Source organism: Engystomops pustulosus, chromosome 5 (assembly GCF_040894005.1).
Source record: "Engystomops pustulosus chromosome 5, aEngPut4.maternal, whole genome shotgun sequence".
Classification (NCBI taxonomy): domain Eukaryota; kingdom Metazoa; phylum Chordata; class Amphibia; order Anura; family Leptodactylidae; genus Engystomops; species Engystomops pustulosus.
In genome coordinates this window covers 30875097-30899186 of record NC_092415.1, presented here as the reverse complement: position 1 = coordinate 30899186, position 24090 = coordinate 30875097, and the positions used below count along the sequence as shown (strand labels likewise).

Below are 24090 nucleotides of genomic sequence, written 5' to 3'. Positions count from 1 at the left end.
CGCTAGAGTTATCACTGGTGTCTTGGACCAATAGAACAGGCCTCGCCCTCGCCCCCACCAGGGCCAGAAGGGAGATGCAAGAAGAAGGGGAGACTGCAGTATAGTGAAGGGATTCCCCCTGGGACACTCCCGGTGTGTGTGGTATTACATCCCTGGGCAGATGGTGAAGTTGCGGCAGCCGGGGATCCCACTTGAACATGTATAATATAAACATCACATACATTATCCCTCTAGTGCACAGGCAAAGGATCTTGTAGGCGTAATACCAATTGGTGACATTAGATGGCAGCAATGAATAGCAGAAACGGGGCATTTCCAGTATAAATAGCTAAAACATCTCGGAGTAACACAATAGAGATGGACACACTCCATTAGCCAACCTGAACTCATTTATTAGTAACCTGTCCAGCAAAGCATTATACATTATTATACATTATACAGTCTCCATGAATGCCCCTGCTGTTTGTTTTTTCTTGTTTTAATCCTCTTTCCTTCCGGGTTGTAAGGATTAAGCAATGGGACATGGGGTTGTCAGGTTGAATTTAGGAACTCGTGTTTGTAGTGGCTGGGGACTCCGAGGTGGAGGTGGTAAATGAGAGAGATCCACTTGCTTAAGATTTCGGTCCAGTTGGAAGAGCAGGCACTTTGGCAGTGGGACTACTTTTCTTGTAAAAAGTGCAACACCGACTCTTCTTAAGACAGAAGAGAAGATTTCCAGAGGATTTTGTTCCTTTTTAATGCCTTGAAGTTCACTACTAGATTCCCCTGGTAACTGTCTAGGCAACATATTTGGAGACCCGGATGCTTGGATCTTCTGCCAGGCCTGCTGCTTCATCTACTCCGTTACGTTTGGGGCACAGCAGCAGAAGAGGAATCTTAGGAACCTGCAGGACACAAGAGACTGCTGAGTCCTATACTAAATCTTATAGGGTAGAAGGAAAGAGGATTTTAAAAAGCCATGTACTTACCTTGAGGGTCTTCTGTCACCTCCAGAGTTTCTGCTGCAGAAAGATAAAAATTATAATATTAATGTCACTAATCCAAAATTAAAGGGGGATCCCCGAGCCAAGAACATCTCAAGAAGAGCCTTGAAATACAAGAGGAAGCTGCATATATATATTTTCAAAATTTTGGCATAAGGATGTGGATAACTCCTTTGAATGAGCGCCCCCTAGTGACCGCTACGGATAGGCAGAAGGTAAATTGTCGCTCACCTCCTGTGATTGCTGCCCCGGCTTAGACACTTGGGTCTCCACCATCTGCGTCTTGGCCTACAAGAAAAATTTAGATAAATGATCTTCATGTGGAGGAGGCTTCCTAGGATCAGTCTATAAGGTTCTATACATTATGATGGTTACGGGTAGGGGCAGAGGTCAGTGCGGAAGAGTGTGTGACCCCCATTGTGGACTTCAGTAATGGAAATTCAGTCCTATTTATTCCTCATACTTACTGTAGAGACTCCTCGCTCGCCCAGGCCTCAATGACATCCAGTCCTGAAGGTCTACAATACAAAACACTGAGATCAATATAAAAACTAAAAATCTATGATGATGACTGTATATATTCATAATGTCTGGGCAGGGCCGGATTAAGGTTGGTGGGGGCCCCTGGGCGCAAAATCTGGTGGAGGCCCCCACTGAGTGTAGCGTACACATACGTCCTCCTGCTTCCTTTCCACTATCCAAAGAGTAACACCACTACATACAGCCGCCTCGCCCCCAGTAACACAGCTACATACAGCCACCTCGCCCCCAGTAACACAGCTACATACAGCCGCCTCGCACCCAGTAACACAGCTACATACAGCCGCCTCACCCCCAGTAACACAGCTACATAAAGCCGCCTCGCCCCCAGTAACACAGCTACATACAGCCACCTCGCCCCCAGTAACACAGCTACATACAGCCGCCTCGCAGCCGCCTCATCCCCAGTAACACAGCTACATACAGCCGCCTCATCCCCAGTAACACAGCTACATACAGCCGCCTCACCCCAGTAACACAGCTACATACAGCCGCCTCGCCCCCAGTAACACAGCTACATACAGCCGCCTCACCCCAGTAACACAGCTACATACAGCCTCCTCGCCCCCAGTAACACAGCTACATACAGCCGCCTCACCCCCAGTAACACAGATACATACAGCCGCTTCATCCCCAGTAACACAGCTACATACAGCCGCCTCATCCCCAGTAACACAGCTACATACAGCCGCCTCAACCCAGTAACACAGCTACATACAGCCGCCTCGCCCCCAGTAACACAGCTACATACAGCCGCCTCACCCCAGTAACACAGCTACATACAGCCTCCTCGCCCCCAGTAACACAGCTACATACAGCCGTCTCACCCCAGTAACACAGCTACATACAGCCCCCTCGCCCCCAGTAACACAGCTACATACAGCCTCCTCGCCCCCAGTAACACAGCTACATACAGCCGCCTCACCCCCAGTAACACAGATACATACAGCCGCCTCATCCCCAGTAACACAGCTACATACAGCCGCCTCATCCCCAGTAACACAGCTACATATAGCCACCTCATCCCCAGTAACACAGCTACATACAGCCGTCTAACCCCAGTAACACAGCTACATACAGCCGCCTCACCCCAGTAACACAGCTACTTACAGCCCCCTCGCCCCCAGTAACACAGCTACATACAGCCTCCTCGCCCCCAGTAACACAGCTACATACAGCCGCCTCACCCCCAGTAACACAGCTACATACAGCTGCCTCATCCCCAGTAACACAGCTACATACAGCCTCCTCGCCCCCAGTAATACAGCTACATAAAGCCGCCTCATCCCCAGTAACACAGCTACATACAGCCGCCTCATCCCCAGTAACACAGCTACATAAAGCCGCCTCATCCCCAGTAACACAGCTACATACAGCCGCCTCATCCCCAGTAACACAGCTACATACAGCCGCCTCGCCCCCAGTAACACAGCTACATACAGCCGCCTCATCCCCAGTAACACAGCTACATACAGCCGCCTCGCCCCCAGTAACACAGCTACATACAGCCGCCTCATCCCCAGTAACACAGCTACATACAGCCACCTCGCCCCCAGTAACACAGCTACATACAGCCGCCTCATCCCCAGTAACACAGCTACATACAGCCGCCTCACACCCAGTAACACAGCTACATACAGCCGCCTCACACCCAGTAACACAGCTACATACAGCCGCCTCACCCCCAGTAACACAGCTACATACAGCCGCCTCACCCCCAGTCAAACATCTTTACATCCTTCACCCGTACCAGATATACAGTCCCACATAACATACACCTAAGCCCACACAGCCATGCAGTCCCAAGCAGTGGTGTAAATAGGAGAGATTGGGCCCCATAGCAGATTTCTGCATGGGGCCCCCCTTCCCCTTAAAAAAATATAAACATATGTCGGCTGCATTCACATAAACGTGTGGTGGCCAGACTATCGCCTGGCAGGCACATGTTGGGCGTTGTGGAGAGGAGGAGAGGTGATCGCGGCTCACCCCTCCCCTCTCCATAGAGAATAGAGCTGCATGGTCGTTCTTACGGCCATAGATAGAGCACGCTCTCTCTCTTTTGCGGCCACAGCACGAAACAGTGAGTACTCGTTGTGCTCACCGTACCAGGCCCATGCGCTATAGATGCCTATGAGGGAAGTATATCCGGTAGCAAATTTGCGGCCAGATATACGCCCCCCATACATGTTCTTATACTGACATGTTTATACAATTACACACTGATATATACACACCTTTATGTACTTATATACACACAAATAAAGTTCTACACTCGTATACTTGCACCCATATATATACACACAAGTATACACTTACACACATTCAGTATATAGAGCTTATAAATACATACCATATACACAGTATATACAAAAACCACATCATTCATATATATAAATGTGCACATATATATGCTTATGTAAATATATGCGTGTATAAATACAGTAGATGCATATACACACAGTATTTACATATATACTCATATACACAGTAGATACATATATACACAAGATACATATATACACATATACACAGTGGATGCCTATATACACAGTATATACATATATACACATATACACAGTAGATGCCTATATACACAGTATATACATATATACACATATACACAGTATATAGATATATACACATATACACAGTAGATGCCTGTATACACAGTATATACATATATACACATATACACAGTAGATGCCTATATACACAGTATATACACATATACACAGTAGATGCCTATATACACAGTATATACATATATACACATATACACAGTAGATGCCTATATACACAGTATATACATATATACACATATACACAGTAGATGCCTATATACACAGTATATACACATATACACAGTAGATGCCTATATACACAGTATATACACATAAACACAGTAGATGCCTATATACACAGTATATACACATATACACAGTAGATGCCTATATACACAGTATATACATATATACACATATACACAGTAGATGCCTATATACACAGTATATACATATATACACATATACACAGTAGATGCCTATATACACAGTATATACATATATACACATATACACAGTAGATGCCTATATACACAGTATATACATATATACACATATACACAGTAGATGCCTATATACACAGTATATACACATATACACAGTAGATGTCTATATACACAGTATATACATATATACACATATACACAGTAGATGCCTATATACACAGTATATACATATATACACATATACACAGTAGATGCCTATATACACAGTATATACATATATACACATATACACAGTGGATGCCTATATATACTGTATATACTGTATATACATATATACACATATACACAGTAGATGCCTATATACACAGTATATACATATATACACATATACACAGTAGATGCCTGTATACACAGTATATAGATATATACACATATACACAGTAGATGCCTATATACACAGTATATACATATATACACATATACATAGTGGATGCCTATATACACAGTATATAGATATATACACATATACACAGTAGATGCCTGTATACACAGTATATACATATATACACATATACACAGTAGATGCCTGTATACACAGTATATAGATATATACACATATACACAGTAGATGCCTATATACACAGTATATACATATATACACATATACACAGTGGATGCCTATATACACAGTATATAGATATATACACATATACACAGTAGATGCCTGTATACACAGTATATACATATATACACATATACACAGTAGATGCCTATTTACACAGTATATACACATATACACAGTAGAAGCCTATATACACAGTATATACATATATACACATATACACAGTAGATGCCTATATACACAGTATATACATATATACACATATACACAGTAGATGCCTATATACACAGTATATACATATATACACATATACACAGTAGATGCCTATATACACAGTATATACATATATACACATATACACAGTAGATGCCTATATACACAGTATATACATATACACACACATACACAGTAGATGCCTATATATACTGTATATACACATATACACTCATATACATATATATATATATATATATACACACAGACAAATACATGTATATACTTACCCCCGGTGACCGGCCGTGGCGTCAGGCTGGCGTTCGGGCGGGTGCTTCTTCGGGCGGGGGTGTCGGTCGGTTGCTTGTTCGGTCGGGGAGGGGTTGCTTCCTCGGCCGGGGAGTAGGGGTGGCGGGTGCTTGTTCAATCGGAGCGGGGCCGCGCGGGAGCGGGGGGCGGGGCCGCGCGGGAGCGGGGGGCGGGGCCGGGTCGGTTCGAGCGGAGTTGCTTGCGCGGGGTGAGCCGGTGGGGGGGGGCGGAGTCACCTGTGCCGTGCGGGGCGGGCGGCTCCGCCATGCTGTGGTTTGTAATGCCGGGGAGGCCAGGGGTATGGGCGAGCTGGGAAACAGTTACCTGTGGCGGGGAGAGCGCGCTTGCGGAGGCGGAGTCACCTGCGCCGTGCGGGGTGGGCGGCGATGGGCGGGCAGCGGGCGGCTCCGCCATGAAGCATTATGGACGGGCGGGGAGGCCATGCAGGGGGATGGGCGAGCTGGGAGGCGGTCACCTATGCAGAAAGATGGGCGGGGAGGCGGTCACCTATGTCTAGGGGCGGCGGGCGGCTCAAGAGAGTGTGCGCGGGAGGAGCGGGGGTGCGGTCTGGTGGGGGCCCCTAGGGGGGGCAAGATGGTGGGGGCCCCGGGGCTCTAGCCCCGCGAGCCCCGCCTATAATCCGGCCCTGTGTCTGGGTATAATCAGCTGATTGGTTTTTGACACTACATTTACCTTCTCGGAGCCTCCGTGATGTTCTCATCCACTAATATTTCCTCCACATCCTCAATCTCCTCCTCCTGCTCTTCCAGATGTTCCACCTCATCCTCCTCCACTTTCTGATGGTCTACCTCCTCCTCTTCATCCTCCTCCACTTCCAGATCTTTCCTCTCCACCTCCTCCGCCACCACATCTTCCTTCTCCTCCACTTCCAGATCTTTCCTCTCCACCTCCTCCGCCACCTCATCCTCCTTCTCCTCCACTTCCAGATCTTTCCTCTCCACATCATCCTCTCCTTTCTGATGGTCCACCTCCTCCTCCACCTCATCCTCCTCCACTTCCAGCACTTTCCCCTCAGCATCTTCCTCTGCTTTCTGATGGTCCACCTCCTCCTCCTCCTCATCCTCCAACACTTTCAGCTCTTCCCATTCCTCGTCCTCCTCTTCTTCAGGTTCCTCTCCCTCCTCGCTGTATGACACAGAATAGAAATGAAATCTCTATGATAAATCAGTGTTATATCCTGGGAGCAGATAATATGGAGACTGGTGGGAAGGGATTGTAGGACACTTGTTCTAGATTATTCTATAACTTAATGGGATAAAGGAAATGTTCAATACAGTTTCTATACTCACATGTCATCAAATAGGTGAAAAAGTCTTAGTTGTCTTATTGTTGTTATACTAAAAGAGAAGCACAGCGCTGGTTACTGGAACTGCCCCACACATTCCCCCCATATACCCCTAATGTCCTTCATATACCCCTTATGCCACCAATATACCCCTCAGGTTCTCCATATACCCCTCAGGTCTCCCATATACCCCTTATGCCCCCCATATACCCCTAATGTCCTTCATATACCCCTTATGCCACCAATATACTCCTCAGGCCCTCCATATACCCCTCAGGTCTCCTATATACCCCTTATGCCCCCCAATATACCCCTCAGGTCTCCTATATACCCCTTATGCCCCCCCCCATATACCCCTCAGGTCCTCCATATACCCCTCAGGTTTCCCATATACCCCTCATGTCATCTATATACCCCTCAGGTCCTCCATATACCCCTCATGTCATCTATATACCCCTCATGTCCTCTATATACCCCTCATTTTCTCCATATACACCTCCCCCATACATCCCTTATGCCCACCAAATACTGCTTATGCCACCCATCTACCCCTCAGGTCCTCATATACCCCACATGTCTTCTATATACCCCTTATACCCTTCTATGTATCTCTGATGCCCCCCATTTACTTACCCCTCTGCATTACCCCCTGGTTATAAGGTCATAGCAGTATATAGAATAATAGTATCGTATAATTACCATATTGGGATGCCTGATGCCCGGACACTCCGCCACCACTGCCTGTTAGTAGAAAATGATGGGACACATGATATATACAGGTCAGGATATTTATAGACATGATACAATGTGATAGCATTATACATGACCAATCAGATCCCTTATGTATAAGATCACTGGTCCTCCATGTCCTCGGCCTCCCCATTTCTCTTCACAATGAGCAGATTGATCAAAGCTACAGGAAAGATGGAGTCCACCATTAGTAGCATCAATAGGATATATTAGGATATATGATTGGCAATCCCCTGAGCATTTCCTCGGGTCTCCACACCCTGAATCCAACTTCATATGCAAATAAACTCTCCGCACCCTGGTGTTGTGTGGCGTGTGCAGTATTCTCTATAGTCCATCTACTCCAGTGTGAACTTTGGGGATGCGGGCTGAGAAGCGCGTCATGTGACGTTTTGGGGCGAGGCCCCTTCTTCAAACATCAGACGCCCCGAAACGTCACATGACGCACCTCTCAGCCCACATCCCCAAAGTTCACACTGGAGTAGATGGACTATAGAGAATACACCAGGGTGCGGAGAGTTTATTTACATATGAAGTTGGAGTCCACCATTAGTCTAAAGCCAACTAGAAAATGTAACATGTCATATGATTGGTTGCTCCGGGAAACTGCTTCATTTCTTTATTTTTTTATATTGTAGGTAAATCAGTAAAATAAAGGGGAGGTTATCAGAAAGTGTGGGCCAGTTTTCTTGTGTACAAGCCCTGAAATAATCACAATTGTTAGCAGACCCCAAAAATATTTCCCCCTCTCAATTACTCAGGATTATTTTCCCCACTTGAGTTTATGATAAATCCCCCCCAATGACTTGTCCCATCATATACTGTAACCTGTGCACTGAAAACTTACCTCATCTCTATATTGTCGTCCTCCTCCTCCTCCATCACCTCCTCCGTCTTCTTCTTGTTTTTTTCCCTTATTTTCTCCATCACCTCCTCCATCAAATCTTCCACCCAGATGTTAAAATCCATCTCCTTCCTCTTCTCCATCTCTTCTTCCTCCTCCATCCTATAAGTAAATAAGACAGTGAGTGTCCAGGACATTCTCTATGATTTCTACATATGATAGACATCAGACATTAGCAGACAAGAGACAAGGAAAAGTCTCTGTTTCTAAACCTTTGTAACCATTTTTGGATCTCATCTTCGGATCTGAAGACTTTAAGATTCCCTCTCCAATACTTCTCTCACTATCCCTCCCATACCTGTACTAGATCTCAATCTATAGCAATCTCTGTGGACCTCCATAGATCCCAAGACCCTCCGGTGTAACTCAGTGGTACCAATACCCCACATGTAAGTGTCCCCCAGGTCTATTATACTAGTTCCCAGTGTACAGGTTCCCAGTATAAGAGTCCCCGTTCTGTTATACAAGGCCCAGTCACATCCCAACCAGAAGCCGCCATCTATAGCTTATTCCTATAATGTCTGCCCCCCACTGTCTCACAGGTTATGGGAATCCTATAGACATTGGTGTCCCCATCTACACTATGGCAACTCTTCCTGGAAAACCATATGATGTGCAGGATTACTGCAAAATAGTCATATTACAGAGAAGGGAGGAAGCCCCCACCAGAGACAACAATGGGGCCCTATAATACAATTTATAATGGGGCCACATTACATTTCCCAGGAAATTACAGAAAATATGGACTTACCGAAATCACAATCTCTCAACAAATCTCTAGCGCCAAATCTGTAACAGAGGAGAAGTAATAAAGTGGCCGTTACTTTACAGGTAAGAAGAGAATGAAGGACACAACAGGAGCTGAGGACACAGGGGACTTACCTCAATCTCCTACAACAAACCCTCAGAGGCTTCTAAGTTCCGCAGCTCCTTATATCCCCGCGTGATGTCATAATGTGGGGGGAAGAACCAGGAGCCCAACATTCCGAAACATTCTATTTTCAATAAACTTTATTTATTTTGTGTTTGTTAGTCACAACAAGGAATTAATAACTCCAACTGCTGAGCTATTGGTCATAATAACAGAAGAGAGGATTCTGAGGGGTTTTTTGCAAAAGTCTATGATTAAAGGGAGGAGTCAGAGAATTTTATACGGTTTATCTTTTTCCTACTGATACTTAAAAAAATGAATTAAAAACCGTATGAATAAACTGCTGATTCAAAAGATACAGACATAAAGTGTAGGTTAGTCACAGATGCATAGAAAAGTCTTCAGTAACATAACAAACATTAACTTTCAGTTACTGTCACTTACATCTCCTCCATCTGTACTTAAAGGGATGGTACATAAAGGGGCAGAAGGATAAAACAGTCATTAGGTATAATATTATATATACCGGCAGCCTACCCCTCCAAATCACAATATTCATGAATCTAGGCCAGTGTACACCCTGGGGTATAAAGTACCCTAGGCCAGAGTATACCCTGGGGTATAAAGGAATATTCCTGGGTATAGTTTGGCATAAACAAGAGTATACCCAGGGTATAAAGTACCCTAGGCCAGAGTATTCCCCCAGACTAGAGTATACTCCAGTGTATAAAGTACCCTAGGCCAGAGTATACCCCCAGACTAGAGTATACCCCAGGGTATAAAGTACCCTAGGCCAGAGTATACCCCCAGACTAGAGTATACCCCAGGGTATAAAGTACCCTAGGCCAGAGTATACCCCCAGACTAGTGTATACCCCAGGGTATAAAGTACCCTAGGCCAGAGTATACCCCCAGACTAGAGTATACCCCAGGGTATACAGTACCCTAGGCCAGAGTATACCCCCAGACTAAAGTATACCCAGGGTATAAAGTACCCTAGGCCAGAGTATACACCCCAGACTAGTGTATACCCCAGTGTATAAAGTACTCTAGGCCAGAGTATACCCCCAGACTAGTGTATACCCCAGTGTATAAAGTACCCTAGGCCAGAGTATACCCCCAGACTAGAGTATACCCCAGGATATAAAGTACCCTAGGCCAGAGTATACCCCCAGACTAGTGTATACCCCAGGGTATAAAGTACCCTAGGCCAGAGTATACCCCCAGACTAGAGTATACCCCAGGGTATACAGTACCCTAGGCCAGAGTATACCCCCAGACTAAAGTATACCCAGGGTATAAAGTACCCTAGGCCAGAGTATACACCCCAGACTAGTGTATAACCCAGGGTATAAAGTACTCTAGGCCAGAGTATACCCCCAGACTAGAGTATTCCCAGGGTATAAAGTTGCCTAGGCCAGAGTATACCCCCAGACTAGAGTATACCCGGGGTATAAAGTGCCCTAGACCAGAGTATACCCCCAGACTAGTGTATACCCCAGGGTATAAAGTACCCTAGGCCATAGTATACCCCCAGACTAGAGTATACCCTAGGGTATAAAGTAGCCTAGGCCAGAGTATACCCTCAGACTAGAATATACCTTTCTCACACAGGGCACGGTATAGTCTGGACCAGGCCACAGTACAACCTGGTAGATAAACTCTATGGCCACATTTATTAAAGTGTTGGAAATTTGAAAGAGAAAGAAGTGTGCTATCACGGACCAAAAATATTGTATAATATAATCTTTATTGGTACATCAACTTACAACTACACAAGAGTTAAAATCAATTAAAAGTACATAAGTACACAAAAAACACACTGGATGGATAAAGCGCAATAGCTCCAATCCATCCACCACCCCTAACCATAAGTGTTGAAGCAAGTGCAAAATGCCAGGAATGAATGCCCAATTGTAAACCAGTATTGTTCACCTCGATACACAATAAATATAATTTCATGTACCCACAAGATATAAATACCTGTCTGCCAAAAGACCCCCACAGCTGCCAACAAAACAACAACCAACAAAGTGCAAGTGCAAAAAAAGTTGCTGGTTATCAATAGAGCATCTCAGGCAAGCTGGGCTAAGCCCCCACAAGGCCTAGCACCCAGGTAAACAGCAGTCAAACAATGGCAAGAATACCCAATTTGTTTGCGCCAGTTTTCTGCCTGACTTTGCACTGAAAAGAACATGCAAACTTTTTTCACATGTATTTATGATGTGTTTGCCACAGTTTAGGTGCAGAATTTTGTGGCACAGCAGACACTTGCAGCCGGGCCACATAATTCTGCACCTAAATGGGGTTTTTGGGTTCAGAGTCCAGAGACAGAGACCATGCACCACATTTATTACTGCACCTCATCAGTATTGTGTCACACATTCTATGTTCAAGGCCGAATAAAGGTTGGTGCACTCTTCCCGAGCAGTGCGGGGGGCGCCAGATATAGGAAGACCGGGCACCGGTTATGATTAATCTGCCGCACTCTGCTCACTCCAGAGGTAAACTGCACTTTTTGATAAATGTGGCCCCTGCTCCCTATGAAGGTGGGAGGGGTGAGGAGCGCTCTCCTCTTTCCATCTTAACCACGACAGAAATTTCCCCTGGTCATGTGAAAAGATATCTAAAGCGTGTTTACGTAAAAGCCATGTGAATTCGATGTTGGGTTGCTTTCACACATTGCGCTTCCATTGCATTAACATTGAGTTGATTTAAACAATGTATGTTATGTAATCGCATGTCATTTTATACCGCATTTGCATGTCGATGCAGTAATATTATGCACTCACACACTTTTCATTTACACTGCATTCACATGAATGGACTTTGTATTGATTGAAACCACCTTTATGTAAAGCTTGAACACAATGGGGCACATTTACTTACCCGGTCCAGAGGAGATCCCGAAAGTCCGACAACAATGCACTGTGCCATGATTCACTTACATCGTGCGCCCGACTTGCTGAATGAGTCGCTTCCCCGCTCACGTCCGCCGGAGTTCACCATCTTCCTCCCGGTGCATGTAAGTGCTTGGCTTGCAACACAATTTTAAATTAAATCCCGCATGTAACACAATGCCCTTTTAAATGCTGCGCAAATCTGAAAGTATCCGATGTTTGTGCGATCCGCGGACCCTTAGTAAATGAGCCCAATGGAGATAGAAGAGGAGCTGCCCGGGCCGGCAGAAAGGTGAGTATGGAGTTTATTTTTTTTACGGGCTGGCTACATACTACAGGGGGATGGTGACTATATACTACTGGGGCTGGCAGGCTATATACTACTGGGGCTGGGAGGCTATATACTACTGGGGCTGGGAGGCTATATACTACTGGGGCTGGGAGGCTATATACTACAGGGGGCTGTCAGGCTATTTACTACAGGGTCTAAAGTCCATAGACGGGGCTCCTCACCCGCCCTATGGAGGTTCTACAGGGATACTGAACACTTACCTCCAGGGATCATCTCGGAGCAACACTTTTTTTAGAATGTACAGTATTAACAATTAGGGTTTGGCCGCGGAGGAGCGCCCCTTTAATCCGTCTGGACAATTTCTCCCTTTTCCAGCAAACAAAGAGATATCAAACTTTATGACTCAACGATCAATGTGTTTTATATAAGAAGATGAATGCACAACGATCAATCTTATATCTCACATTTATCTTTATTTTATATAAAACAAGGATCTTAGATATTGTATAACTTATGTGCAAAATCACTTCACAAGTAAGACCAGACAGATGTAGGGTCCAGAGCATGCTGGGAGTTGTAGTTTCTGTAACAGTATAAGTTCTCCTCTTCCTATTTGCAGCATTAAAATATACAATGTAGGACCGAGTCACATTGGAAGCTATACTGCATGGGGGAACGGAGACTAACAGGTTCATTCCAAGAGGGTTTACGGTTAAAGTTTCACTAAACGTTTAAACAAACTGCAGAGTAGTGCAGGTTATAATAGTAAACTTTGTACTATAGTTTATTAAAGGACATCTACATCTACCACCAGGATGAAGGATTGTAAACCAAGCACTGACCTACTGGTGTGTCCCCCTCTGGCAGGATCTGCTCTTCTTTAAGCTTTTATTTTTTTAAAATAAAGTTATTAAACATTATTCAAATGAGCCTGAGGGGCTCCAAGCTCCATTAACACAGGCTCATTTGCATAATTTCAAAAAGCTTTTTTTGTAAAAACAAGATAATAAGAAGTTAAGAGAAGAACAGAACCTGTCAGAGGGGGCACACACTACTATGTCAGTGTGCTTGGTTTACAATCCTTCATCCTGGTAGTATATGTCCTTCAAAGTAAAAAAAGATGAATCACCTTTCTGTCCAGTTCTCCACATAAAGCTGAGAGATAAAGGGACCTGATAAAGTACCTTAGCTCTTAACAGACAGTTCCTGAATAGTCTTATCTCCATAGAGATCGGAATCTTGTAGTAAAAGTTTGGAAAGAGATGATCTTTTTACTGTCTTGATATTGATGTATGTGAATGTGGGAGCAAACATTGCAGTGTTTGGTGTTGTGAAGTCATAAACTAATAACGTGAGGTCAATAAACTTCTACATTAGTGCGGCAATTGTTATGACCAATACCAGCGTATTCTTAAAGGGGAAGTAGGAGAACTGTAAGACACATGGCCAGACATGGGACTTCTTGTTTGTGACTTCACCTGCCTATCTTTCACTACACGGAAATAAATGTCGGTCAGGACAGGTCTGTAGGACTAGATGTTCTTGGTGTTGGCTGGACTTCAGGAGGTCAAAGGTTCATCCAATTATTGATCCTGTAATGTAGAATAATTGGTGTCCATCCTGTAGGTTGAATAAGTTAGACTTGATGGACTTGGAAGATGACTTTGTATAAAAATTTGGAAAGTAATAATGAAAACACTGTCCTCCATTTTATCCATTGGCACAAAATAAATAGTGTCCTTCGCCATCTAGTCCTATGCATCAGATGAGTCGAGAACTTCCAGACTGGATCCACTGCACTAAAAAAATGTCAAAAAGAAACAAGTTATAACATTTACCTCATTCCTGGAAATCATCTATCCTGCTGGAGACTACAGTGAGGTGTAATAGTGTATTCTCCTCCATCACCATTAGATGGCACTTTACTCCACCATAACCAGTGGACACAACCATCATTTATTCTACAGTTAGGGCTCATCCACACGAACATGTGCTCACCTGGCCGGAGAGAAGGAGAGATAAGAGCTACTCACTTTCCCTCTCCATAACACGACAAAATATAGGACAATGTCTGCGACATAGGCGTCAATGGTGCGGACAGAGATCGGTCCCTAATACGTTCATGTGAATGTACTCTTAAACGGATGATCTGTCACTATAGAAAGTGTAATATGCCAAATTATTAGTAAAGAGTTTCTTATTACCAGATAGAACGGAGTAAGAGTTACTCTTCTCTGTACAGGCAGATTCACTCTGTCGCTGTCAGTCGTGAACCACAGACCATGCAGAGTCCTCCGGCAAAGACCAACATCACTACTGGGGGCCGGAGTCCTTACATGACAGCTGTTTAGTTATGTTAGCAGCAGATTATTCAGATCATTCTCCAGTAGTGGAATAGTAAAAAGGAACTTTATTTATGAACAGAACTCAGAGAATTTCTCAGCATACAGTGTAACATGTCTGTACTGCTATCAGTCCATCTGCAGCAAGCATGGAAAGATGTCTGTGCTGTCTCTTCCTGTCTCAGAGAGTTTTTTTTTTTTTTATTTCTTTGACAGCCTAACTTTATTAACATTGACAATATCCCTAGACAAAGGCTCATACATGTAATACATACAAAAGTAGTTGTTGCATACAGTATTATTATTCCAACACCCCCACTCAACAATTACTTATCCAGTCAGTCCCATCATGTTCCTGAAATCTTCAAACTTGGTTCTTGGCAATGGCTTTGTCATGGCATCCGCTATCATCTTGTCAGTTTCGCAGTAGACAAAGTCAATGATACCTCGTTCCACTAAATCACGCAGGTGGTGATGTCTTACATCAATGTGCTTGGTCCTGGCATTGATCCTTTCACTGCTGGCAAGTTTAATACATCCTTTGTTGTCTTCATAAATCGTAACAGGTTGAGTTGGAGTTTCACCAAGATCCTCTAATAGTTGGTTCAACCAAATTACTTCTTGACTGGCATGAGCTGCCCAAATGTATTCTGCCTCTGTAGATGATAACGCAACCGACACCTGCTTTCTGCTTGACCAAGAAATTGGACTCTCCCAATTTGAACAAGTAACCACTTGTTGACTTTCGATCACTTAAGTCTCCAGCCCAGTCTGCGTCCACATAGGCTGTGAGCTTTAGATCACCATTTGCAGATATCCTTAGATTCATGTCTTGAGTCTGCTTTAGATATTGGAGGACTCTTTTAACAGCATTCCAGTCTCTTTGACGTGGCTTACTTACACATCTGCACAAAATGCCTATTGTCGCTGTAATATCAGGGCGAGTAGTAGTGGCTATGTAGAGTAGTGCCCCCACTACTTTTCTGTAGCTTTCGTTATTAGGTAGTAAATCATCTTCTCCTTCCAACTTTAGGTAAGATGGATCCATTGGTGTTGAAGCGCCTTTGGCTTCTGACATCCCAAACTGGTTGAGAACTGAGACAATTTTAGATTTCTGGTTGAGAAGGAAACTTCCATCATCTTCTCTCTGAATCTGGATTCCTAGATAATGTGACACATTTCCAAGATCCTTTGTTTCAAAATGTTGGTTCAAAATTGTTCCTACCTTTGTAATTTCAGCTTCTTCTTGATGAGCTATGATAACATCATCAACATACAGAAGAACGTACATCCACTTATCTGCTATACATTTTGTGTATAAACATGGATCAGCTTGACTTCTTGTAAACCCTTCTTTCAGTAGAACATCATTCAGTTTAGTGTTCCACGCTCTTGCCGATTGTTTTAGACCATAAAGAGATTTTTGCAGTTTACACACAAGGTGTTCTTCTCCTTTCTTAATATAACCTTCTGGTTGAGACATATAAACCTCTTCTTCTATGTCACCATTTAGAAAAGCCGTCTTAATGTCCAAATGTCTTACTTTCATGTTTTGCACAGCTGCTACAGACATTAATACTCTAAATGTTGTTTGTTTAGCAACTGGAGAAAATGTAGCATCATAATCTTCTCCATACCTTTGTAAGTAACCTTTTGCAACTAATCTTGCCTTAAATCTATGCACTTTACCATCAGAGTCATACTTGGTTTTGAAAACCCACTTACATCCGATTGCTTTCTTACCCTGTGGTAGCTTGGTAATCTTCCATGTCTGAAGCTGTTGAAGGGATTCCATCTCTTCATTTGCAGCTTTGATCCATTTCTGCTTTTCATGGAGTGGCAGTTGTTGCATCTCATCCCATGACTGAGGCTCTGATTCACAAAGTGTCTTCACTATGTAGGACAGTCGTTTAGCTGGAATACCTTTGTTTGATCTGTTGGATCTCCTGACTGAGGGTTCAGCTGGTATTACAGTCTCCTCTTCAGTGGCTTGAGAGCCGATCCACACTTCAGTGTCTTCTTCATTGTTTTCTTGAATTTGTGACTGTGGCTCAAGTGGAATGATTGGAGTAACTTCATGAAATTTGAGTGATACAGAGTTCTCATCTATCACTATAGCTCTGCTGATTATCACCTTGTTGGTCTCTGGGTGCAGGATTCTGTATCCTTTTTGAGTTTCACTGTAGCCTACCAGGATTCCTTCCTTTGCATGAGCTTCCCACTTTGTACGCTTTTCCTTAGGAACATGCACAAATGCTTTACTTCCAAATATTCTTATGTGCTTTAGTTCTGGCTTCCTATTATTCCATAGCTCATATGGAGTTTTCTTTGTAGCTTTCCCTGGTAATCTGTTTTGAAGATAGCAAGCGGTCATTATTGCTTCTCCCCAATATGTTGTTGGTAGCTCAGCATCAAACAGCATACTTCTTCCACTTTCACAAAGAGTTCGGTTCTTTCTCTCTGCTATACCATTCTGTTCTGGGTGGTATGGTATGGTGGTCTGGAACACGATTCCATTTCTTTTTAGTATAGCTTGTGTCTTACCACTTGTGTATTCAGTTCCATTGTCAGCTCGTAGTATCTTTGGCATTCTTCCAAATTTGTTGGATACTTCAGCTATGTATTCTTCTAGTTTCTCTGCAACTTCATCTTTGCTGTGAAGCAAATAGACAATTGTATATCTTGAATAATCATCAATAAATGTCAGAAAATATCTCTTCTTTCCAGGTGTTTGAGTACTCATTGGCCCACACACATCTGTATGAATCAAGTCCAGTGGCTGTGCTGATGTAATGGTACTGTGTTTAGGAAATGATTTTCTTGTCATTTTACCTTTAAGACAGCTAGTACATTTCATCTTTTGACTGCATTGGTCAATTGTTACACCCTTAGCAAGCTCTTCCTGAACTAGCTTTCTTATTGCTTCTGGGTCTCTGTGCCCAAGATGCCCGTGCCACACATGGATGCAATTCTCATGTTGTTCTTGTTTGACAGTATAAACAGCCTCTTGGTGTTGTAACTGGTACAGTTCATCTTTGATTTTTCCTTCTGCTAGAGTATGACCCTCTCTTGTGATTATGCAGTTGTCATCCTTAAAAATAACTACATTCCCTTCTCTTGTGAGTTTCTTCACTGATAACAAGTTGCTTTCAAGACTTGGAACATAAAGAACATCCTTTACTTGGATCTTTCTGGTTTCTGTTGGAGAGACTTGGCAGTGGAGGTAGCCATCTCCTATTCCTTCTGAAGTTATATACTGACCATTGGCTAAGATTACTTTTTCTGATCTGCTTTGGTTTAGCTTAGAAAAGAAACTTCTGTTATTTGTCATATGACTTGTAGCACCAGAGTCTATACACCATACATGCCTTGCTGATCTGCCTATACTTGTATTAAATGCTGATTCAACACACACAGTGTCCTTTTCTTCTTTAATAGCACTTCTGGCCTTCTGATTATTCCCTTTTCCTTTAAGCTGATTCATTTTTGCTTTCCAGACTCTGCAGTTTGCCTTTAAGTGACCGGGTTTCTTGCATACAAAACATTCACGTGTTTCCTTTATATGACTCTTATGTGTTGTATAGTCCTGCGTCTGTAATGCAGATTCTGCGGTGGATACATCTCTTCTGCTTGCACTCTCTGTTTTTCTCTTGTACTCATCCACAAGTTTACCTTTAACATACTCTAATGTGAGCTCATCATCTGGCCGTGCATCCAGTGCGGTGACAAGCGTGTCATAGCTTTCTGGAAGACCGCTGAGTAACAGTGCAGCAACATGGAAGTCTTTTATGTCTTCTCCTATACCGCGCAGACGCTCCACTATTTCTAGGGTGTCTCTGATGTAGTCCTGCATATTCTGGCCCTTGCTTAACTTAGACTGATACAGTTTCCTCATTAGATAAAGCTTATTGCTGAGATTTGTTCTTTCATGCACTTTCTGTAGCTCCTCCCACATGTCCTTTGCAGTGTTACATTTGCATATGTGTACAATCTGGTCATCATCTATACTGAGGGAGATAGTGCTCTGTGCTTTCTGATCCTTCTCTATCCATTCATCTGATGGAGGATCAGGCTTGGGCTCCTGTGTATATTTCCACGTACCTTCTCTTATTAGAAGCATCTTCACCTTGAATTTCCAGGATTGGTAGTTCTGGTTTGTCAGGCTTGGCACTGAGAACTTCACAGGATTGCTGCTGGCTGCCATATTAGCTTTCTCTTTTATCTTCTTACTGTTCACACTTTACTATTGTACTGTGATACTGGAATACTTGGATACTGGGCCCATAACCTGTTAGCAGCAGATTATTCAGATCATTCTCCAGTAGTGGAATAGTAAAAAGGAACTTTATTTATGAACAGAACTCAGAGAATTTCTCAGCATACAGTGTAACATGTCTGTACTGCTATCAGTCCATCTGCAGCAAGCATGGAAAGATGTCTGTGCTGTCTCTTCCTGTCTCAGAGAGTTTTGTTTTTTTTTTATTTCTTTGACAGCCTAACTTTATTAACATTGACAATATCCCTAGACAAAGGCTCATACATGTAATACATACAAAAGTAGTTGTTGCATACAGTATTATTATTCCAACAAGTTAAAAAACAGAAGAACTTGTTACATCCTAGATCGATATCATGTAAGGAGTTCCGTCCCCAGCAATGACCTATGGTTCATGGACCGACAGTGGCAGTGTGAATATGCCCTATGTTGGAGGAATTCTCACATCAGAGAAAATGAAGACAATGAAAAAAAGCGGCACAGTCCAAAAAGTGAAAACAGAGGGAGGCTGTTGGACATTTCAATAATAAGGGGGGCTGCTGGACAATTTATTACTAAGGTTGGCTGCTGGACATTTCATTTATGAGGGGGGTGCTGGATATTTTAATAATAAGGTTGGCTGCTGGACATTTCATGAATGAAGGGTGCTCCTGAACAGTATATTTATAAGGGGGGCTGTTATTGAACAATAAATATATAGGGGGATGCTGCAGCACAGTATATTAATAAGGGGGGCTACTGGATAGTATTTTAATGAGGAGAGGCTATTGTTGAACAGTATAAAAGTTAGGGAAGCTGTTGGACAGTGTATATTTGGTATGATGCTGTGTGTATATGTTGGTATAGCATACATCTGGAAAGAGTTTGTATGTTCTCTCAGTGTTTGCGTGGACTTCCTCCAGGCCCTACAGTTTCCTCCCACACTCCAAAACATACTGGTAGGTTGATTAGATTGTGAGCCTCATTGCGGACAGGGTTCGATTTGGTAAAGCTCTGTGCAGCGCTGCGTAATCTGTGTGTGCTATATAAATAAAGAATTATTAATTATTATTATATGTGTATTCTCAAGTGGAATGTGCGGGATGGGGTTGGCAATGAGAGTTTAGCTGTATGGGGCCCCGATCCAAAGTTTATACTGGGGCCCACTGCTGTCTTGTCAAATTACTGGACAGAAAATTAAAATAGATTAAAAAAGGCTCTGTGTGAGCCGAAATTCAATTTCTCATGGAATAAAAGTCCACAGTATTTTTTCCCTTAACCTATTGTCTCCTGGAGGGCTGCTTTTTCTTATGTTAAGAAAGATAGATAGATAAACGGACAGATAGATAGATAGATAGATAGATAGATAGACGGACAGATAGATAGATAGATAGATAGACGGACAGATAGATAGATAGATAGATAGATAGATAGATAGATAGATAGATAGATAGATAGATATGAGATAGATAGATAAACGGACAGATAGATAGATAAAAGAATATTTTAAGACATTTTTACCCTTTTGGATTTCATAGCATCCAGTATTGTATTGAAGAAATTCTCCTGCTTTGGGCCGTTGTCGGAGCCACAGAACATCAGGGCCTTTACCAGTGACACTACGAGCCAAATACATCCATTATTATCCCAGAATACAGAATGCAGATCTGTTCTTAATATAAAGGACATCACTTACCGCTACAGCCTGAGAATAACACCTCAATATCATATTCTCTCAGATCCTGGGAAATCTGCAAAGACATAGACATTCTCATATAGATAACAAGGTAAAAGATCATCTTCATGATGTCAACTCCAGATGGATGGAAAGACTATTTGGTTCTATCCCAAATTATTGCAATCCCAGAAAGTTGAAAGATATTCATTCCAAATATAAATAAATAGATAGATACAGAAGTCAGATATGAGATAGTAGTACTGTCCTGCGCCCATATATACAGAATAAGAGTAGTCACACTTTGCTGTGCCCCTATATACAGTATTAGGCTACACTCACATCTCTACTGAACAGTACAAGCCATTTTCTGTGATATATATCCTGCTTCCTCCTGCTGAGCGGCGCATAGACATGGAGCCTATGGGGGACGGATGCAACCTATTGCTTCCATCCGCAGCCTCTGCTGAGCCTATGCTATGGGAGGTTCCCAGTGATGTAACTGTCCATGTAAGGGCAGTGACATCACTGGGGGAAACACCCTGAATATCAGCTGCAGCCAGAGCTTGGTGATTTCACACCTCCTGTAGTCACACTGAGCTGTGCCCATATACAGGCAGTCCCCGGGTTACATACAGGATATGTTCTGCAGATTTATTCTAAAGTTGAATTTGTGAATTTGGAAACACTTAGGTTTTTCACTTAACCTATCAGAACTGAATCCCCGATAAAATGTTGAAAAATTAAGTAATTCTTGTATATATCACACTGTTACTGATGGGGTATATTCAGGGCTGTAGAGGTATGTTTTGTGTTCTTTGTCTTACATGTTTGCACTTTTGCATAGGGATGGACCACCTTCTAGTTGCCCTGTACCATTAAGATACAATAGGCAAGTAGGAAGTAGGATTCACAATCCTATTTGTCTCCCCTGAACCTAGTCCCTACATTACAGTGAAGCAGAACTATTGATAGATGTGTAATGGTAAATAACCAAATGAATCCCCCCCACACTTACATAAGTAACGTGCTCAACCCCTTTAATGATATTATTTAGTAGTGTGGGTTTATCACTGATTCTCAATGAGTTCCATATTGATTAGATACCTGCCTACAATGTAACATCCCCACCACCACCTAAGGCTCATCTGGTGAGATACTGTTGATCCATTGTTACTTGTTATCCCGGTCTCAAGGTTTTTAAAAATTGAACAGCATGATAAGGAGGACTGTTTAAACATAAATTCTATTTAAACCAGAACAGCAAGAAGTTCAAAAAGTAATTTCATTGAAAAGTTACAGATGTGCAGGCAGGTTTAGAGACGGTCATATTAAGTTAGAGCATTTTCGATTCATTCCAAATATTCCTCACTTTTTCTGAGCAGTGTATCCCATATAACATATTAATGGGCTGTGTGAAGTAGGTCCATACCCTGTCCTCTCCTGAAAGCAAAGAACAGTAAATGGAGCAGTGTTTCCTGTGCACCAGATGCTGCCTCTGATAAGAAACTTTCATGAAATGCAAAGTCTGATCATGTTCCCAGCTTTATTTCTAAGAAATCGCATGTAGTTAATGTTTCCTAAGAATACCTGAAGGAGGGTAATAACTCCCGTGTAGTCCAGGAACGGAAGACCACTGCAGTCCATGATCAAGGTCATGCTGGAGCTTGAGTCCTCCAGGAATTTTCCTAAAACATAAATGATGATTTGTTCTGAGGCCACCAGAGTGTTTACTACATCTTGTATTGCGGACTGTGGTAAAGGAACGCACATAATATAGCAAGTATTATCTCATTCCTCCTTATAAAGCCTAGTCGGAGGTCAGCATTGCCTTCATTTAACCTGTTTGCACAGACCCCGTGTAGATAGCATGTGTATAGACATCATGGCAGTGCCGCACCTCAAACAGTCATATCTTCAGAGCCCTAGGACACAGTTCTGGTGTCATGTTAAAGAGAAGAACCTCCCCTTTCAATATCACACCAGGATTGTGTTTCTAGGTGCCACAGAATCAGAAATATCCACTGTTAAATATGTAATAAAAAGTACAATTTTTATATATTGTTTGTCAATATCTTTAACTTTAACAGTGGAAATCTCCATGTTATTATGATACCAAATTGTCCTTCTAGGTGTCACAGTTATGAAAAAATTTATAAATTTTAATAAGCAGAAACTGCCTTTGATAGAATGATAAACCTTACATCAGTGGACTGGGCATATTTCCACGCTCAAAAGGATGTCACAGAACCAATAAAGACCCTGAAGGTCCTATGCCAAGAAAGGTGGGTACAGGAGGTTGTGAGGGTAGATAGACAGAGTAGGGGATCAGGAGCTACAAGTGCCCTAATATGTAATCTGGCAATGTCATTATTAATATAAGTATCAGTCAGTCTGGACATTGTTCACAGAGCAGTTCCCATCTTATCTTTTCTGCTATGTCAGTGCCTGTGGCTTTCATGTATTACACAGTCCATTAATTTTAATAATATGAACACACGTACTTACCACTATGGACTCCTTGGGGCATTGACATCAGTAAAGCTCCATTTTTATGCTAAAATATAGATGAATTTATTACATGTTATGAGGATAGCTACATATATATAGATTCCGCTGACAATAGATGATGACATATTCTCTTTTCTCCCCCTCCCTGTACAATGACCTCTATATAAATAACACTGACCCATTATTACATCACTACTGACAATAGATGATGTCACAGCTTATCTCCTCCTCCTCCCTGTACAATGACCTCTATATAAATAACACTGACCCATCATTACATCACTACTGACAATAGATGATGTCACAGCTTATCTCCTCCCCCTCCCTGTACAATGACCTCTATATAGATAACACTGACCCATCATTACATCACTACTGACAATAGATGATGTCACAGCTTATCACCTCCCCATCCTTGTACAATGACCTCTATATAGATAACACTGACCCATCATTACATCACTACTGACAATAGATGATGTCACAGCTTATCTCCTCCCCTGTACAATGACCTCTATATAGATAACACTGACCCATCATTACATCACTACTGACAATAGATGATGTCACAGCTTATCTCCTCCCCCTCCCTGTACAATGACCTCTATATA

The 24090-nt window shown here is 42.7% G+C and overlaps 2 protein-coding genes across 5 annotated transcripts in view; both read right to left on the bottom strand.

Moving 5' to 3' along the window:
* Positions 1-371: 371 nt before the first annotated feature.
* LOC140133967 (uncharacterized) lies at positions 372-9765 on the bottom strand. Its single transcript, XM_072154643.1, has 10 exons — positions 9517-9765; positions 9386-9423; positions 8578-8736; positions 7680-7721; positions 6985-7032; positions 6368-6820; positions 1451-1501; positions 1215-1271; positions 969-1001; positions 372-884 (listed from the first exon to the last, which is right to left on the bottom strand). Exons 3-10 carry the CDS (start codon positions 8733-8735, stop codon positions 836-838), a joined length of 891 nt encoding a protein of 296 aa, XP_072010744.1. The 5' UTR covers position 8736; positions 9386-9423; positions 9517-9765; the 3' UTR covers positions 372-835.
* Positions 9766-13161: 3396 nt separating this feature from the next.
* The window catches only part of SLC26A7 (solute carrier family 26 member 7), a 32633-nt gene continuing 21704 nt past the window's right edge, over positions 13162-24090 (bottom strand). For 2 of the 4 annotated variants that reach the window (XM_072151517.1, XM_072151520.1), the window contains exons 14-18: positions 23477-23525; positions 22559-22656; positions 20990-21044; positions 20815-20912; positions 13162-14495 (exon numbers count right to left, since the gene is read on the bottom strand). In XM_072151517.1, the coding sequence (XP_072007618.1) occupies positions 14451-14495; positions 20815-20912; positions 20990-21044; positions 22559-22656; positions 23477-23525 (345 nt within the window). In that variant the 3' untranslated portion in view covers positions 13162-14450. Of the gene's footprint in view, positions 14496-14900; positions 20077-20814; positions 20913-20989; positions 21045-22558; positions 22657-23476; positions 23526-24090 lie in introns of those variants that run through there. The other 2 variants (XM_072151518.1, XR_011855678.1) reach the window with 2 other exon arrangements.

Coding starts and splice junctions, on each gene's coding strand:
- LOC140133967 (XM_072154643.1), bottom strand. CDS start 8,735: ATGGAGGAGGAAGAAGAGATGGAGAAGAGGAAGGAGATGGATTTTAAC. Junction 7,722..8,577: donor GACGACAATATAGAGATGAG/GTAAGTTTTCAG, acceptor TTCTACTAACAG/GCAGTGGTGGCGGAGTGTCC. Junction 885..968: donor GGTGACAGAAGACCCTCAAG/GTAAGTACATGG, acceptor TGTGTCCTGCAG/GTTCCTAAGATTCCTCTTCT.